General features: G+C 30.2%; 1 protein-coding gene across 3 annotated transcripts in view; it reads left to right on the forward strand.

Annotated features, from left to right (window-relative positions):
* The first annotated feature begins 1383 nt into the window (after positions 1-1383).
* Positions 1384-20836, forward strand: part of LOC143201363 (uncharacterized) — a 41105-nt gene continuing 21652 nt past the window's right edge. For all 3 annotated transcript variants that reach the window (XM_076412365.1, XM_076412368.1, XM_076412367.1), the window contains exons 1-4: positions 1384-1653; positions 10101-10203; positions 10265-10499; positions 13274-13490. In XM_076412365.1, the coding sequence (XP_076268480.1) occupies positions 1515-1653; positions 10101-10203; positions 10265-10499; positions 13274-13490 (694 nt within the window). In that variant the 5' untranslated portion in view covers positions 1384-1514. The remainder of the gene's footprint in view (positions 1654-10100; positions 10204-10264; positions 10500-13273; positions 13491-20836) is intronic.

A 20836-nucleotide genomic window follows, 5' to 3' on the forward strand; every position in this document is an offset into this window, starting at 1 on the left:
AATATTTTGACTGTTTTTGTTGCAGTAATAGGTAATATTTCGATTACTCTCCATTTTTGTTAAAAAATATTTCCATTCACTAATAAATAACGCATTTATATCATTTCATTCAAATCACTTTTAATTATGTCATGAATAAAATTTATTTCTATATGTTTACTTTTTATATAGTATTTATGTTTATTATACATCTTTAGTTTTTAGGTTTTGTTTAAGTTCCATTTTATCGTCTATATTTATTACAGTAGATTATTGAAAAATAGCAATTAACACATTAAAATACAATAAAACATTTGTAGGGTATTATTCTATTCCATAGAGAAATCCCATTCCTTTTTGCAGATCCACAGAACATTCAAATATAAAAGTAATTCTACTTTGTTTAAAATTAAATTATAATTTTCATGTTATATATAATTATTATAATAGTATTCAGCAATTATATTATTCCATCCATTTTTTAAAGTTACTTCGTGAAGGAATTTGTACATCTCCGTCTCGTTTATACTACCTTTGGGAAATATAACCACATATAGAATTAACTGCTCCAAGAAATAATCTCCATCCATTCCTGTCTCATAATTTGTATAAGAAAGGAACCGTGCATTTGACTGAAAATAGTAATTACTGTATTATATAGTACATACTATTTTATAGTATTACTATTACATATATATATATATATATATATATATATATATATATATATATATATATAATTATTATTAGTAATATACTTATGTGGTTTAAAGAGAATCTTCGTACTTATTTTGATATATTTAATTATATGATGACACTAAAACAAGGTAAAGTTATAGTAAATATTTCAAAACATAACATTAAGATTATTTATAAAAAGAACAAAATATCCCCGCCTCCGCCTGCTCATACCCTAGCTAGACTTGACTTGATTATCATATATGGAAGTTTTAGTCATAGTCTGCGTCCCGCGTATTTTGTTTTATACGACAAAAAACAGATTTAATAGAAAGTCCGTCGCAGAAAAAACGTATACCCACAAACAAGGTGGACAACTAAAGTCATTTACTTTAAAGATTTTCAACTTTTGCGCGTAGGTTTCAATGTGCGAAAATATAGCAAATTTAGAGCTGACAATATGTATTTCTTTTAATTTTGTAATAGAACGCAATCGTTTAAACTTTATACATAAATTATTTTATTGATTGTACACCTTGCTATTTATACCCTCGATGGTATTTGAAAAATTGATGTTTATAATTTAGCTGCTGCATTAAACATTTCAAGTAATCAAATCGAATGGGACAATTTTATACGCTACCTCTAGATATCGAGACTCGTTGTTAAAAGCCTTTCTTTTTCGACTAATACTCGATATAGGAAATTTACTTTGGGTTTATTTCAGTAGGAAAATGGAGTTCTGAAAGCGACGGCGCAAAGTGTTTCGTTTATTCTCAGTGCGCGTTGGACTGTGGTCGGTGGTCGATTTTCCGCAGGTCTGTTTGGATTCGTTTTAAGATTTTCAATTCGCTAGAATGCAAAACAAAGTCGGTCTGAAACTCTTTACGAAAACTTGGTCACTGAAGAAGGAGAAGAAGAACATAGAGGAGGAACAACCGAGACCACTGACAGCAACTTTAGAAAAACCGACAATTTTAGATATTCGCTTTATAGGTAATGTAAATAATTCAACCTTAATGCCTTTAAAATAAAAAGTAATTGCTTTTAAAAATGGATATTTGAAATTGAGGATTATGATTGAAAGTAAAATATTTTGCGGTGTTAATTATTTTAAAGCTTAATCTTAGTTTATGTTTAATATTTTATTGTGTTTTCGAATATATAAATAACCCCTGACTAAAAACACAATATGTATTAATCTGATATGGAGTAAGGTTCAATAATCTGCGGAACCTGCGAGTCATATTTGGCATCAAATAGATTTCACAATTAAAACATCGATTATTTTTTACGATTCAAGATTAAAAATTACGAACAAAAACGTTTACATCTTGTTGGCTTCTTTTAGTGTCTGTCGATTCAAGATTATTTCAGTTATTTTATTGAATTGATATCACTCCAAAATATCTGTTTAAGGGTGCTGCTAGTTTATGAAAAAGTGATGTTTTGCATAAACGTTATATCATCATATATACTAAAACCTGATTCATAAACGAGCAGAACGAATTTAGTGATTTAAACGTACCGCAGGGAAATTTATACTGCGGGACATTTGATAATGATAGGTATTTGGTTTACTTGAGTATTAATACTCCTGAATTTGTGAATCAAATTTATTAAAAATATAATTGTTTAGAAAAGGATTTCTAGTCAATTCATGTGCTCAAAGTGTATATTTCTATACTAAATTAAAAAACACCTATAAAACAGTTTACCGTTTTTTATTAAGAACTCCAATAAAGCATTCCGTTTGTTTTTTTTACTTTAACATTTACGACAAAAAGGTGCAATATGTATTAATCAAAATATTTTTTATAATATTCGTTTTATGACTTTTTCCCCATCTTTCCACTTTCCAAAACGATACCGTGTCAAAAAAAAACGTTAATAAAAAAATTGAATACGCTGAGCATAGCTAAATCCCTCAATGTATCATTACAATCCCTAGAGCGCTTAGCCGAGAATTACTCGCTATTTATAAACGACACTAAAAGATGACATGGCCAAAATTTCATTTGTTCACACTGCACATTCGCACTTCCGAAATTTGTTTAAATCCGTCAGAGCGCGAAAAATTGACAGAACTCCACCTGAGTAGAATGACGGTGTTTGCGATTAGGTTATTGACGGATAATATTGATTAGTAATAGAAAAATTAACATATATGTATAATAATATATTATGGCCTTGAACATTCCGTTTAGGCGTCGGTGTGGGTGGTAGTCAAACAACAATATCAATGAATGTTGAAAACTCAAGTCATGGTTAGCGCCTGTGTACACTGAATAACTTAATAGAATAGAATAGACTTAATTTTATATAAATAAATGTCAAAACTATCGAATTTAAAATCTAGATTATGTTGTTTAACTGTTTCTACATTTTGTCCAATATATATTTTTGTTCTAAATCTCTGCTGTAAACTATTATTACGAATTACACTTTATTACCTGATCTGATATAGATGAGCACCAATCCTTAGACCTTTGTTTTTTTTTGCAAATTGATTCTTTCAGTGAATACGAAACGACGTGACTTTTAATACTAAAAAGGCATACATGATAAGAATAGTAGTATTCCATTAATCAGAATGCAAATTGTTTCCTCATCAGTCACATATATCATATTTAGCCATGGAATAGACATTGACAGACAGAGAACGCGATGCCCCATGTATAAAGTTGTAGCCAACTCCTCTTTGTTTAAACCAACTGAGGACGCGCTAAGCGGGTCTATGTACTAGTGAAGAAATTTAAAAAATAGGATTAAAAATATTTATATTACAGGGTGAAATAAAAATATATAATTTTAGTAAAATATTTCATTTAAATTCTAATTAATATATGCACAAAAAAGTTCAAAATACTTAAAAAAACAATATCTAATCTGACAACTTATAACTTGTGTTGTAATTCTAATTGCTATGGCTTTAAATATTAGTAAAAAACTATAATTTAAACTAATATAGTAATTATAATATTGTAACAGGTAACATTTTTAACTACAAAACCTTTTCTCCTTTATCTACATTTAAGTAGGTACTTAATTGGATAATATCCATATTAGATGCCGCTGTATTATTTTAAACTATCATTTACTTTTTTATCTACCAGAACAAGCAACAATTAATTATTTTCTCAGGACGTATTCAATTAATCAACAGATGAAGAACTATTGATTCCTATAATTTACCTGTAGCCATAATTTATTTTTAACAGATTGAGGCTAGTTAATCTTCATTTCAGTTCAGTTTTATCTATATAAATTTTAATTAGAGACTTACCATTAAAATTACAATTAGAAATTGCATCTTGGTTAAACAATCATCTTCCACATTTTGGTCAATAATCATCTGGTCGATCTCAAATGGGTCTTAAACAATAAGCCTTCCTCTTTCTTAATGTAAGAGATCATAAGGGATTTCCAAGAGTTTATCATTGATTCTGGTGCCGAATCTTTGTAAAAATTATTAAACTTATTTGAACTTTCATATCCTGGAAAATAAAAATCTTATTGTTTTTTTGTATTTAAACAAATATATGTTTACTTTAAATGCTACAAAGATAATGTCATAGCAACAAATTTCCCTAAAATTATGCACACAAGTTCATAATACCAGTAAAACCTCAAACATGTGACAAAATATTAGATCAATTGAAAAAAAATTATATTTTTATCACCTTCTAGTGATTCAGACGCCTAAAATATGATTGCTGGTGCGGCCATCTTTCTATATTTATATGTTTTGTGCAGTTAACTACGAAAATTGCATGTATGGTAACTATAGCAATATTCCATGAATAATAACGCAAATTGTTTCTATATCAACCACATTTGTCAGATTTAACATTAAATCTAGAGGAAATTAAATGACGACAAAGTAATTTTGACATTAAAGATGGGGTCATTACTTAGACGTCAACACCTATATCCCCAAAAACCACCACGCTCTGGTACGAACTTTAAATGCCTTTCTGCCTCCGTAAGTTTTAAATTTAGTTAGTAATGAGCTGGTTCCAAATGTCGCACGAATGTTTGTCAAGACTTCGGTATTTGTAGGTATTTCATATTTGCGTGTCGAGAAGTATGAAAAGAATAAAAGCCGTTGTAAAGTGAGGAACAGGCTCTAATCTTCAGATCTTATGGATAAAGATATTTTTTTCTTCGCCATTGTAATATACTAATTAATAATCGGTTAAACGCTTGCTGACGAGTTACAATTGACATTCTCCAAAAATATAGTTTTTTATTAATGTAACAAAAAAAAACAAACATAAGCCAAAAACCAAAAGAGGTGCTATTTATAGTTATATCGATTTGGATTCATATAAATCGCTTTACATGAAGAAGCAAGCAGATTTAACACGACATATAATTTTTATGATGTTATAATATTATCACTGTATGTAAGCCATTGTTGGCTTTGATTAATGGTTTATCTTTATGTCTTTCTGAAAACATAGCACTACCGTATCAAAAGATATTCGTGCCTCTTCGAAATTTTGTTGTCGAAAACTCTGTTCCGGCTATGCTGCAGCGATCTGAACAAGTACTGATCAGGAGATATTATATATGGTAGGAACGCTGAGTGCGTCTGAATTTCTTAATCGAGCCTCAACAATGTATCTTTTCTTTTCGTCATTCAATTTGTAGATTTGTATGGTAGGCATCTATTGTACCAGTTTAGTTCACATTTACTAGCTTCTAATAGACCGCATATCAACTTTTCATTGTTTGTTATAATACTATAGGAAAGACACGTAAGTTTTTGCCTTCAGCATTTCATTTTAGTTCATTTCGGTCCTGCCTCATCATATTTAGCAATATCCGTAATTAGTTTATCTGGAATTAGTTGCATCTTCAAATATTTTGTCAACTGCTAAGCTGCCACAATGTAATAATTCTTGCAATTAATTAACAAGGAATTTTTTGGTCTTCTAGACCGTTCTTTGTGATTTACGTCGAAAATTCAGCTTTTAAGTTGTAAAAACAAAACCCGCAGGTGAAGTATGACGGAGCAGCATCAATAAGGGCTGCTAAAAGTTGTAATGGACTTCGACCGCAAATTTATTGTGAATGTCAAAAATACAATATAAGGTATTCCATGATTAACCAATGCATGCATTGAAAAACTCAACAGTACTAAATGTAAAAATATTGTTTTATTTAACGCGATATTGAATATAACACCTAGAAGGACAAAAAAACATATATATTTCGTCACGCTAAATTCTTTTAGTAGATATTCTTACTGTTTAATGTGAGGTTCAAACTATGGCCGCGGGCATTAAACCCTACCGACTAGCCAGTAGTAACGAACTCCAATAATATGTTAGTCTATCCGATCTTACTCAGCCTGTTCACTGACTTGATTGGGATGATTTTCTTTGTAGCATTTTACTGGTTTTTCTCTGAACAATCAAAATATTTCTGCATATTATGGAAAACTATGCTAATAGACATGAATCAAAAAATGAAATAAGGCAAGCTTAAAATAGAAAGGGGTCTTCAGGCATAATATTACTATAAAATAAATGTAGGAGAGTAAAACTATGTATCTCTACGAATTAACACAGTAATAACAAGTCAATTGAAAAGTCTCCGGCTTGACACATAGATGGCGCTACTAGAATTAAATCCATATGTTTTTTAGTTAGCCCTAACTCTCAAAAGATGCGTGCAAAAATTTGGCAGTTGTCGGATCATTACTTTGTGAATTATAGCATTTTGAATGAAGCAGTTTTTGTTATTGTGAAAAAAATGGATAAAAAGAAAATTGCCGTGTTGATAAAGTATTACTTTTTGAATTGCAATAATACAGTTGAAGCAAATACTTGGCTTGGTGCCGAATTTTCGGACACTGTCTCATGAAAATCAACCATCAAAGATTTGTATTCTAAGTATAGACGTGGTTAAGTGAGCACCAAAGATGGTGAACGCAGTGTATGCCCAAAAGAGGTTGTTACCGACGAAAACATTAAAAAAATCCACAAAAAGATTTTGAATGACCGTAAATTGAAATTGAATGAAATAGCAGGCACTCTAAAGATATAAACTGAACGTGTACATTATATCATTCACGAATATTTGGGTATGAGAAAGCTCTGTGCCGCGTGTGAAAGTGGGTGCCGCGCGAGCTCACCTTTGACCAAAAACAACGACGAGTTGATGATTCGGAGCAGTGTTTGAAGATGATCATGTATAAAAAACCCGAGTTTTTGCGTCGATATGTGACAATAGATGATACATGGCTCCATCATTTCACTCCGAAGTCCAATCGACAGTCATCCGAGTGGACTGTACCCGATGAACTCGCTCCAAAGCATGGTAAAATGCAATAGTCGGCTGGTAAAGTTATGGCGTCTGCATTTTGGGATAATTTTCATTGGCTACCTTGAAAAAAGGAAGGACCATCAACATCGACTATTATATAGCGTTATTGGACTATTTGAAGGACGAAATCGTCAAAAAATGGCCGCATTTGAAGAAGAAGAAAGTGCTGCTTTACTAAAATAATGCACCGTGCCACAAGTAAGTGAAAACGATGGCAAAAATGCATGAGTTGGGCTTCGAATTGTTTCCTCATCCACCATATTCCCCGGATCTGGCCCCCCGCGACTATTTCCTGTTCTCAGATTTCAACAGAATGCTCACTGGTAAGAAATTGTCATCGAATAAAGAGGTGATCGCCGACACTGAGGCCTATTTTGAAGCAAAGGACAAATCGTACTACAAAAATATTATCGAAAAGCTGGGGGGTCTCTATAATCAGAGTAACACTCTTGAAGGGAATTATGTTGAATAAGAAAAATTATTTTGCCAAAAAAATGTGTTTTACTGTGGTAGGCTCGAGACTTTTCAATTGACCTGTTAGGCACTCCAAAAATAAACTGATACCTATAACTCTAATAACAATTACCGCTATGTTAGCTTTATTAAGAACAAAATTTGTGGCTTTCGACAAGTGTGGTGACGTTGCCAAGTAGTTTCAGCTCAGTAAATGTAGAATATGGTGTATGTTAAGAAAACATTTAATTCTGTATATAATGTTATTTTCCCATAAAATATTTTTAATTGTAATGTATACACATTTATACATTGTTATCTGATGGTTTTCGACTTTTAGTATGACAATATGTAGTTTTCAACTATTTTGTTCAACAAGACATTTACTCTACTGTAGGGATAGTTGATGACTCAAGTACCATGAAGCATGTATGGTATGTTTGTGTTTGTAGATGAAAGTGGCTCTAGATAACAGTATGAAATCCGAGGCTTGACCGATTGTCCGAATGTCATCTGGACATGAAAAAACCGATGGATGCTCTCTGAGTTGGTCTCTGGCCTATCGGTAGGATAAATGCTAAGAATGCCAAATGATTCAGGACCCACGTTAAAGGGAAAATCTTAAAATATAATAAATTTCAACGATTACCAAAAGTAGAAAATTATACATCAACAAAAGTCGCTTGGTGATATACTATTCGGACTGTTTAAATATCATGCCTTCAATTTTGAATAGAAAATTTAGATTTATACAACGCTTCTGAAATCAAAATGAAATAAGAACACTTTAGGATTAAAAACGTAATCTGAAAATTTATTTTTTCAAATTTATTTCATCCCACTCAAAGAGCACCTCCATAACAATTAAGGTTTTTGTACTCGAAGTAGGTATCGAATTTTATGCATTTCATACCGACATTGTATGAGTACAAAATGTTGTCGTCAAGTGAAAGAAACTAAGCAGATATCTATTAATTCCTGAAGTTTTGCAACTGTAAGTACGGACAAGTTTGTAAGACTATTGTTAAAATTCATAAAATAAAATGTTACTATTTGTGCATTTTATTTGCCCAAGTATAAAAAGTTATTTGGCACTATGCCAGATACATTTTTTCTTTTCATAGAAGTGTTAAAAGAGTCAACAAGTCAAATATAAGATAGTCATATATATATCATGAAATGAATATAATGCCGTCTTGGTTGGCACAGTGGTAAAAGTGACAGGACGGACCACCTACTGTTGTGATAGTCGCAGGTTCGAATCCTGCTGGGGCATGCTCGAAAATTTATATTTGTGACTGTCCTAGGCAAGAGTGTAAAATCCGACAAGGAAAAAGAACCCAGTCACGTCAGTAACCAGGCTGGGTAAGACCGGATGTCTTCTGGGATGATTTCTAAGTTGATCACTCTTACTTAATCACTTAGTTCTGAGGACCGTGGCTTAGAGCCCACGTCAAACAGTAGGTCCAGTCCAGATAAACCCTCGCTGGTAAAAGGGCAACTAAAATATTTTAAAAAAATGTATATAATCCAATACTTGTATGGTTGAAACATTGTAAACTTAATATTTTGGTAGCCCTTAATTTACATAAAAAAATGTCATAATTTTTCAACAGGTTTGCTATTAATACAAATTTGATTTGTGTTTGAAAATATTATCAATATTCCCAACTGGCAATTATGTATTGGGTACTATTTGGATTTATTACTTGAATTTGTATTGTTTAGCAGTGTTATAATGAAAGAATTTTTTTTCAATATTCAACTATTATTTCAATATTTTAGAATACGTCCATGGTATATTATTATTAGATAAGTAATTATTAGATTAATATTTTAACGGTATCTTATGGGATTTTAAACCATTAGAAAGTATTAATTTAGTAATTTAAATGTTATGATGATACGCAAGTGATACGGCTACAGTTGGTTCTAAAGGAAACGGTGTGTTTATGCCTGAATTTGAGATGTGAAGAATTTCGAGAATGAAGAGTATCGTTTATATTAAATAGGATTGGTTAGGCACTATCGTTAGAATAGACATTTAAATAAGTCGCCACTTATTTTCTTTAAGATAAAATAGTTTTCAACCAAGAATGATTTCTAAAGAAATTTATTTTAAATGTTTCAGTTTCCGTAGCTAGAAGGCTTCCGACGAGATTACAAAAAACCGTTCTCTCCTGAATTCATTAATTTTAATCAGAAACTACTTACGTCTTAAGAAATATAATATATATCTATAAGTAACTTACCAAGAAGATAAGATAGGTTGACGTTGGATTGGTAGACGGGTCGTGTTACGCAAATACAGTTCCTTGTTGTAGTGAAAGGCTATAGGTTTACCAAATGTGGGCTAGAAATGACATAGTCTCTTAGCCTTTGGCCTTGGTCATAAATTTAGAATTAGATTCTTATTAACATAAGATTGGATGGGCAATATCGTTCGTACATCTGTCCAACCAAGTAGTCACTTATATCCGCTAAAATGAATGCTTTAAATTTGCACGTTTTACTAATGTAAATACAGTGTACAATATATAAGTGAAATATTTTCATTGAGGTTTGAGGCTTAACATTTTTATACAGACTGTACTATTTTTTTTATTTCCTTTAAATTTAATGATGTTAGAATAATATTCTAATAATTTTTTCAGATAAAATCGATATGAGTATTATACGAAAAGAATTCTTCAACATCACCAATTTATGCAGAGCACCATTAATTGTTAAGCGAAGAAATGCTAATCGTCCCCTTAGGTAAAAGCAATATGCAATTTAATTTGTTTTAATCCTATATTTCCTCTATTTAATTTTTTAGTTTAATAAGCCCTGAAGCGTACAACGAAAACAAGAAGAAGAAACGAAAAACAAATTCGGATAATGACGGGCAAGAAGATAATCATAGTCAAATAATTCTTAGTGCTAGGAAGAGTAGTAGCAGTGTTCGATCAAAAAGTTCGAAAATATTAAAAGCTAATCCTTTACAAATCCTTGCAACTCCATTGAAGAAAATTCAGTACAACGATGCAAACAATAACAGTCAATGTTTAAGGGTAAATTTTGGCTTACACCTTACGTTATTAACATAAGATATCTTTTTATAGCACGTTAAACAATTGGTTTAAAAATATAAAATCATATCTCAAAACGTACGATAATTAATCAGGTTAATGTCCGCCGAGAGGAAGTAATCTCAAAGAAATATTCGATAGTCTCCACAACTATCGATACTGCATATATAAAAATATCGAAAAATATCAGCGATTGGTATCGATATCTTTGAACATCCCTAAGATAAATGACTTGAGTCCTACACATTATTTATATAAGTGTAAAACTATATTTATAATAGACATGTTTTCGCAGTGGTAAAAATCGAATGCTATATTCCGGAATTCCGATCTATAATCGTAAGTGAAGTACAAATCTCCAAAATTTAATTATTATTTCTCCAACGAATTTATTATGGTAATTGATAAATGGCACTTTCTATAAAAATTTCCCCAAGAAAAACACTTTTAAATCAATGCAATTATTTTATACTTGTATGAAATCTCATTATTTTTCAACTTTAAAATGGCAGTTATTAAGAAATATTAAAATAGTATATATTACTCAAAACATCTATATAGTTTTCTACAGTCATTTTAAATTTTTCTAAAAACATGGCAACACAGTGTCGAAATAACGATATTGTTGGCTTAGCAGTGATTATCAATCCATTTTGACCCTTTTCCAGCATTTCGAAACCTTGTCGAAACAAGTGGTAATCAGAAATACATAAGTACGGTGCTGTATATTGCAATATAATGAAATCACCATGATGAAACGGTTTGAAAAAGCATTTAATGCGATAACTATTTCCCATCTTCTTCGATCTTCCTCATTGTTTCAGATGTTATATAACATGGAAATAATTGACTCATGAACTACTGACTTGTTTGAAAGTTCTTTGAGAACTTGGGTTATGAATTCAATTGTGAAAAGCGTTCTCTTAGAACAATAAAAAAACCCTAATGACAATTAGGACATAACGGTGCAGCAGAATGATTTTAGGACTCTAATTTATAATAAATCGCTGGAAGAGGCTATTCAAAGCTAAAACAAAAGTTCACTGTTTGATGAAACTCCTAGCAAGCTTTAATTATATTTTAGAGTTTCAGAAAATAAAATTTTGCAGTTCCAGAAACTTCTACAAAATATAACAAAAAAATCACTGAAAAATATTAAAACAATACTGATCATATTTTACGCAAATGTTTGAATACAAGCAGTAAGAGGAAAATAAAACACGCTAAAATTATAAAGAATGTGCAAATAATACTGAAACTTTAATTCAATCTTGTTGAGAAATAATTGTGAATAAATAAAAAAAATTGACAGTAAAGTTATTAATTACAGTATACAGAGTAAAAACTAAAAAAAGGAATGCAACAGTTGATCTAAATATGAATTACAAATTGAAATTGAATGAAGAATTGAAAAAAAAACCGGAGTGCATTTTCCTTCTCATGTTATATTGGTTGATATGAAGTAGAATGTTATCGAAAGGCGTAACCACAGTTTATAAAATTTGATTTCAATTAATACTAATTGACCATGTTGCCAAATGTCTGCAAAATTCTTCAAAACAGTAGTAACAAACATATTCAGGGTATATAAATGGGCAAATGTTGTAAACTAAATTTTCAAATTTAATACGGTAATCCTGTAATTGCGAGTGCCGACGTCATATATTTTGATGACTTACAATGGCCATTTTATTTATTAAATTTATAGGGTTATAGTTTCAACGATTATTATTTGCCTGTAAACACAAATGACTAGAGAAATGAATTCGACCGTATATTTTTTTACTCTATAAAAACCTATAGTATATTATGTTCTATATTTTATATGTACATTATACGTACAATTCTATTAATTTAACAACTATAAATGTAAGCAACTGTTAAATTCGTTTGTTTTGACATTTATCTATACAAAATAACAATTTTTCTTTATTCATCGTTTTGTTGGCCGATTTGGTGATTAAAAATTATGATTAAAAATGGTGATTTTGAACGGCCTGGGCGACCAACAAATCGATGGCAATGAATTTTAAGGCTTATTAAAAGAACAAACTCCCAAGGAAAATAAACAAATAAATAAATAATAAATTGAACCAATTAAATTATGTATTGTTACAAAAAATGCAAACATTAGGAAGTATATATACTGTTGCACCCAGCGTCTTCACATAGCATAACGTCTTCTGATTACTTTCTGTTTAAGTCGACACAGAAAAGCTTGACAGTTTCGAAATATTGATGGAGTGTGGAAGTAAATCGAAAATGATCGTCAAACCAACAATGTTATTTCGACATGATATTGCCATGTTGTCAGAAAGATAGTTTAGAGAATGTGATTCTATATTCAACAGGGTATTTTATAACAATACGGGTATTGGTAACATGATTCATGATTATATCAACAACCCAGAACCTTTTCGAGAAATAAACGAGGCTCAATGAAAATCAACAAGTCATATTAAATAAATTTAAAAAACTAGGCGATAAAATACTTTTGGCATAAAATTTCAATTTGTTATGGCTACTTTAAACTAAGTTACATTGTAATCTTATTACAAATTCAGTATAAATCATTATAAGTGAAAGCCATATATGATATTCTTAACATATGATTTGAAAAAAAAAATTAAATTTATAATAAGCTATCTAGTATATAATACTAATATGTTCAAATATAATTCGTTATATTATTTTTTGTCAACATCGATTTTATAAAAAATGATTTATAAAAACATTCATTTTGTTAATATATAAAGGTGCCGTCTCGTAAAACGACCCTAACAACAATCAAGCAGCGCTCGTCCACACCTCTGCCATTACCCAGCGACACAGTGAAGTCATCGATCAAACTACCTCTGCCTTGCAAAACTTGTGGCAGGCCAGACTTGCCCGAACGTTTTCACAGTCATCCCACAACGCCGTTGAAATCTAAAAAGGATAATTTATTGAATAGCGAGAAATGTATCCCACCAGGTGAGTTATAATCAATATATTAATTAAAGTAATGTCCTTACAGTTATCATATAATTAATTAATTTTTGTCGCAATATTTCAATCAATTTACATTAGAGAATTTGTATATCAACTACTCATTTAATTGATTCAGTTGCATTGTTTTACTTTCAGTTGCCATTGTTTTGTTTTAATTATACCTCTGCTTATTTAATTCTCTTAAAACTTGGTGCCTATGTAGAATAAGTACATTGTAATCTTCAGTATCGCAGCAAATTAGTATAAAAAGAATAGCTTATTAATGTTGATTTACTAGATTCTTATAATAATAATACAAAATTGATGTATATATGTATCTTCAAACAGTTAATACATAATTATTAAGTGTTAAAAAAATTAAACATGACTAATATTTTACTGATCACCTCTTACGATTGCAACCTCAAGATTTGGATAATGTGACGGAAATTTAAAAAAAGTCAAAATTTTGTTGCCTACTCAGACTACTATAATTAAATTATCAAATAAAATTGCATAATGTTAACTGAATATATTAGCTGCTTGTACATATTCTGATTGCTCTTTTAAGTTAAAAGAATATTTATTAAAAGTAACTTAATATAATATAGATTAATCAAAGTATTGTACATTCTTTAAGGCAACTTTGTCCCATGTTTCTCCGGAGGATAGTATATCGAAAGTACAATATTAGTTTGATAGACTTCAGCATTTCTAAACAGTGTGTCAGCAAAGCCTACATCGACAGAAACAAGTGACAGTATTTTCGAGTATAGGGGATCCGGATATGTGTATTATTCACAACTCTTGAAACGAGCGCCTAACTTTTGTCTTGCCTGAGGATAGTTTGGTGTACGTATGGCCCGCCATTTTGCAGCTGTACATCATAAAATTGGTTCAATTAATATCAGTATACATCTTCAACAAATGTTTTGTTCGATTTTAGCAGCTTCTAGTACCCTAATCTTAATAGAACCTTGAGATCAGATGTAGCGAATCTTATCATATGGGGAGAAATACTTTATAGTCATCAATATTCCGCTTCGGTGTTAATCTGGACACCCCTTCTTAGTAGATCTTTTTCTCATCGCCACTAACAATACGCCACAGAAACTTTTTACTTTGGCAAAAATGAAACAGCGACGTTGAAATAGCTCGAAATAAATATTTTCCTGATTCTTTTGGATCTTTCTCATCGCATGTCCCATTCATTCTCTTCACAGATATCTGCAACTATTTGATTCATCCGCTGTTTAAAAGTTATTTGAAATTTTCAGATAGATTTTCGTCCGATACCCTCCGTCCAGTGCCGTTTAAATAATAACTATTAAAACGTTGAAACCCACACTAATTATGTGAAAATTACTTGGCAATTGTCAAAGGTTCACAAAGTTCGGTGTGCTTCGACAACAGTTTTATTAAAATTAATAAAAATTATTAAAATTAACTGTTAGGTTGTTTAACAGTTGTTTGTAATGATACTTCGTATTTCCATCAAAGATATCTTTGATCAAAATACATGAGGGGGCCTAATGTTCTTAAAGAGCTATAAATATATTTAAAATACGTATAGCATAATAATATAATATCCAGAAACACTTTTATAATATTTCGGTGTAACAATAGCATTTTTAGTTACTTTAGACAATTTTTCACTTCATTTATTCATTTTTATTAATCGGCACTTAATTTTCTTAATTTTTATTAATACTTCAATAATTTTTTAACGTGCATTAATTTATATAGCAATATAATATATAAAAGCATAAAAACATACAAACGTAGCAATTAAATCAGGTTAATGCTTTCCGAATTTTCAACAAGATCGCATTTTGATCACAATTTGATTCAAATATCCAATGTCCGTAGTGCAATATTGCCACATATACAAATAGTTCTTGGTCTCTTTGGTATTTTGCTAGGTTATATTGTTGTGGCATAAGTTTCGCAAACAAGAATAGTGTTAAATCCGTAACAGTTAGTTATGTTGAGGGACAACTTCTGCTGATTCCAATATTATACTTGTGGTCATATTTGCCTTTTCGATAGGTTAAGGTAAAAGTTCTAGGAATAAGCACATATTATATATGTCAATTCAAATGTGTACATCGAGGATAATTAAAGACTTATTACATTTAAAACCCATTTCTCAGCTAGACGAGAACAATTTGGAAAACAAAACACTATACTTAAAATTTCACATCCCGGAACACAATACTTTTTTTGGTCCTTTTATTTAAACAAATTATGTTTACCGTAACGATGTAAACATTATATCGTAACAAAAAAATTTCTTAAGATTATACACAAAAATAGATGAATAGGAAAGCATGCCTCTGACCAAGAGCCAGAATGATAAGTTGCAATAGGGCAAAATTTTTTGACTTTTAGTTTATTTTTGAGTTACTATAACTAAATTCTCATGTAAATAAAATAATGAATCAAAGATAATGTCATCAAATGTAATTTATTTTAACATTATAGTACATATAATGCATTTATTATTGAAGGTTTTAAATTACAGTTCATTATACAGTCACAATAGTTTCTACGTTAGTGTTGATTTATTATATTAACATTGAACTTTATTCTACACCGTCTCTGACATAGAGTTGTGGGTGAGTTTTTTATGCAGTGGTATCTTTTTCAGGCCTAAACCATGTAATTGATAATTTTATATTCAAGCAGTATCTTAATTTTCGTTACAGAACATATTCCCTTTTTTACTTTTAGTTCTCGTTTCCTTCGTTAACGTGTTTCTACTGTACTTCTCCTTCTCAAGTCAGTTTTGTTGCTCTTGTATTATCAATGTATTTCCCTTAATCCATTTGCTATATGACCGGTACAGTTAGTATCATTTTTGTACCCATACATTCTATCAAAATACACATGTAGATGCTGTAACATGTAAACACTCATGTAACGATTACACATATTACATACATTGCATATAAATTTTACGGTCTCTATCATTTTCCCTATCAGATTCACTATTACTAAATTGTTATTTTCTAAAGTAACAAACACTGGTTCTTGAATCCACCATTTGTCAATTTCTACTTACGTGTAGGCAATGCTTCTTTCCACAAGTCCAAACGGTTATTCATTGAATATCCCCCTCAACCAGCATATTCATTATTATAATTATGTCACCCTCCATATAAATTAGATGGGAATAAATATGCAATGATGGGCAATGAATGGAGGAAAGTGTCAAATCCTATGACCAGATTTTTCTATCAGATGATCTATAATGTATCTTTTTTCAGGTCTGTTTCTAAAAAAAGTAAATTACGTAAAACATAGGCATTTAATTTATATCTGACGAGTTGAAATTTCAAAAAGCTATGTATTCCTGAATTTTTATAATGATGCTTCCCAAAATAACAGTTGCTTCTGAAACAATTATTTTAAATTATGATTATATCGAAAACACAATATTAAATATATTACAACTTTTTAAACATTTGAATCCAATTAGAGGATACATCACAGTGATCTTGATTCATCACTCGATTCACATGCAGACATTTTCTCTGTGATGAATCTAACATTATATTTTCTTCACATTTTGTCAGTTTTTAGTCATATTATCCATTCAGTATTCTATGTAGCTGTAACACACTAAACATATTTTCAACAAAACCGCAGCAACTTAATATTTAATAGTATGAATACTTAACTCTCTAACGCATTTTCCTAAGAAAATGCGGAGCTGTTTCTGATCCTGACATTTTATTGTCTTTAATCCAGTTATATCCATTTACCCAAGTTCTATTATATCAATCAGCATCAGCAATCAGCATCAAAACGAGCAAAGCAACAAAACAAGGTTTGTAGGTTTATAATATCTAATTTCCTATAGCTAATATTTAGATCTGATTAAATTTAACAATCTGATCTTTTTAACAAAATGGCAAAAATACCATCTGATTTTAAAACCAATGTACAATTTGTAATAGGCGATACATTCGATATTGTGATGACGTAAGTTTGATTTTATTTTGGAAGGTCTATACCTCCATTACATATATTTACTTCTACATTTTATCTATATATTATTTGATCAAATCTACGGATACTCTAATATTTTATATTTGTTTCAAACTTTCTTAAATAATAGTTTATATGGATAAAAAAAATAATTTTTCATGCATTTTTAATTTTACACGAAAGAACCATTCAGCCTATAGAAAATAAATGAGAAAATTTTCTAATCGGTCAAACTTGGAGTTTAGAAACATTAGTTATTCATTTTTATTTATATTAAAATTAGGCATATATATATATAAATGAATTCTGAAGGATTTACAACTTCATATTGAAACTGAAAAGCTTTCCTTTTCAATATATATCACTTCCCCGATAAATTAGAACAAAAAATTTTTCAGTGCTAAATCACATAAATGAAAGCATTAAAATAGAAAGTGCTCTTCAACACCATATATGTCCAGTCTTTGTTTATTCTGATTACTACTTGTTCCGACATATGAGCCGTCTGAACAGTGCTTCACTTCTTAGTAGTATAAAAATGGGCTCATTTGTGGATAGTCCCAATAGATATATTGTTATTTTGAGATGGAATCTGTGAATTGCCTGAGGTATGGAAAATATAGTGGCTATCGATGGACAATATTTTAAATAAAATATAATGTACCGATTTTGCAAAATAATTATTCTAATTAAAGAGATTATTTACAGCTAATTCATAGGCCAAATAGATATGCAATTTTGCATTTTAAGGCACATCTAATTACTCAATGATTTTTGTGTCTGATTGTTAGGTAGATGTGCTACAGATCAATCCTAAAACTTTCCCTATCAGTAAATTTGATAATAAAGGTGGCTCATCCCGTCTATTTTAGAATTTACTTATAAATAAATATTGTTAATGGGTATATTTTATGATAGTCATTGCTGTAGTTTCAAAGCAAAACAAGCAACAATTGGTTACTCATTCTTAATATAAATACACAATTTTATTATTTTTATTGGACAAAACAATGATATGAAGAGTTTTATTGTTTCACTTCCTTACAAATTTTATGGGGTAAAATAAAGATTATATTTTATACAACAATAATAAATAATTAGCATCTTAAATAAATAAAAACAAAAACAAAACCAAATAATATAATCACTAATTACTCAAATGGCAAAATAAATAAAGCTAATAATCGTACGAGCTGTTCGTATATGTTATATGGTGGTCGGTGATCAGCAAACTTAATAAAAATGTATCTGAGCAACCAACTTTCAATGATAAGGGCGAAATAAATTAATTTAAATATAATTGGAATCGGTGATTATTATGGTAGATATTTTTAATGTCAAGTAATATTGAAATATAATAGTACTGATAGTCAAAATATTGGCAGCTGTACTATTATTTACAACAGTAATATAAATAAATAAATATATCGACAAATATTGGTAATGGATGATATTGATAATCTCAATAAAAGACGATGACAATGATAGGCAAAAACAATGATAGAATAAATAAGATGGTTGATAATAATCTCAGTCCAAAACAGTCAATGACATTGACGACCAATTATTGTAAAACAGACACTAACGGTAACTGGTTGCAATGATAAACTATCCTAGGATGAGATATAACATATGCATACGGTACGAAGAGGAAATAACGCACGACCCGCTTAACCAGCTTATACCCCAGCACTAAAAATAGTGGTCGTGTAATGAGATTAAGGTAACCAGATACACGAGATCTTGCCATTATCTAATATATAAATAAGTAAATATATAATTAAGTAAATCAATAAATAAGCAACTCTGTTCTGTAACGCGTACGTGCAATGCGTACAAGATAAAAAGCTAGAGGCAAACACGGTAGATACGCTGTCACCAAGAAGTGACAGGACCCATATTTTGTGATGTTATATCCTTCAGATTTTCGATAAAACATAATTTCAAAATAGAGCAAACAAACATCATATAATGGATAATAAGGATAATATCAATAGCAATGATAAAATGTGCTTGGAGGAAGTATGGCATGTGCACATGGTACGAAGGGAAAGTAGCGCACGACGTACCTACTTATGTCATAACTTTAACAATAACGGCGTGCAATGACATCATGGGAAGTAACGCACGAGATCATACTGCCTCTAAGTTAGTAGGCCTCACTAGAATTACCTGCTGGCCACTTTGGCGTTTTTGGTTTATAAAATAGTTAAGTAGAATAAAGGGTAATGAGTAGAGAGGAATAAATATAAAATAATAATTAGAGAACAATAAATGAAAAATAAAAAATTGTATATGATAAAGGAATACTAATAAATACATAATAATAAATAAAACATAATTAATGGATATTTAATAAACTATACATGATATTTAAAAAGAGGAATCTGGAATACTCGGTGAAGAAAATCACCATTTGATGAAACTCAGCTTGGGCGGCACAAAACAGTAAAATAAACTGTTTAAGAAGAACGTCGTAACTCTGATCGTCGCATTTTTAGAAATGAACTCTTATAATGTTCTATCGTCCCTAGGACGTGATCACATCTAGCAAATACAACCCTCGAAGAAAGATCAACAATTTTGCCATTCATGGTAATTATTATTTTTGTTGCTAAAGGCGACAAATCATACAATTAAAAAGAAGCGGCAATCCCTTCTAGTTCCTTTATATTGTCGTTCAAACCATTTTTAAAAAACACTTAAGCGATCCAAAATAAAAGGTCTAAAATATCGAACTATCATTTGAATGATGAATATCAGTCCACAGATAGTCGGAACGATTTATGATGTCCTTGAATGATACATATCTTTGTTTTAGAAAGAAATATTGAGATAACACAAACAAATAAAACTCGCTTTTACAAAATCTAGATTAATTTAAAACTAATAAAAAATAATTATAAAATTGAGCATGAATTATAATTTCACTAAATTATTCTTTAAACTGTTCTTATGACTTTTAAATGTGGTTTAAAATATAACAATTAAACGAAATATTACAATATATTCTTTATTTTTCTACAAATAATTAAAAATTTGGGATTAGTAGAACAACACGTCACAAACTAAACGATATAAATTCAGATTCCGTGGGAAGAATACACCTCATTTATGATTAGTGAATGTGATCGATACGTGTAATGGTAACGGATAAATTTAGCTGTTCGTCATTGTTGTTTCACAGCTGACTGAATTGATTAGCCGCTTACTGTATGCGACGGTCAACGTAATTATTTAATTTTGTTTCCAAATATGTGTGTATCTCTACTGATTTGACGTCCTTGTCCTTTAAATCTAATCAGCCAGTAAGTTTTATATTATTATTGATAGTTTTTCTGTTAATTATAGTCAAT

This window comes from Rhynchophorus ferrugineus, unplaced genomic scaffold (genome assembly GCF_030347505.1).
Source record: "Rhynchophorus ferrugineus isolate W39M unplaced genomic scaffold, kcgeb_rfMv2 rfM8, whole genome shotgun sequence".
Classification (NCBI taxonomy): Eukaryota; Metazoa; Arthropoda; class Insecta; order Coleoptera; family Curculionidae; genus Rhynchophorus; species Rhynchophorus ferrugineus.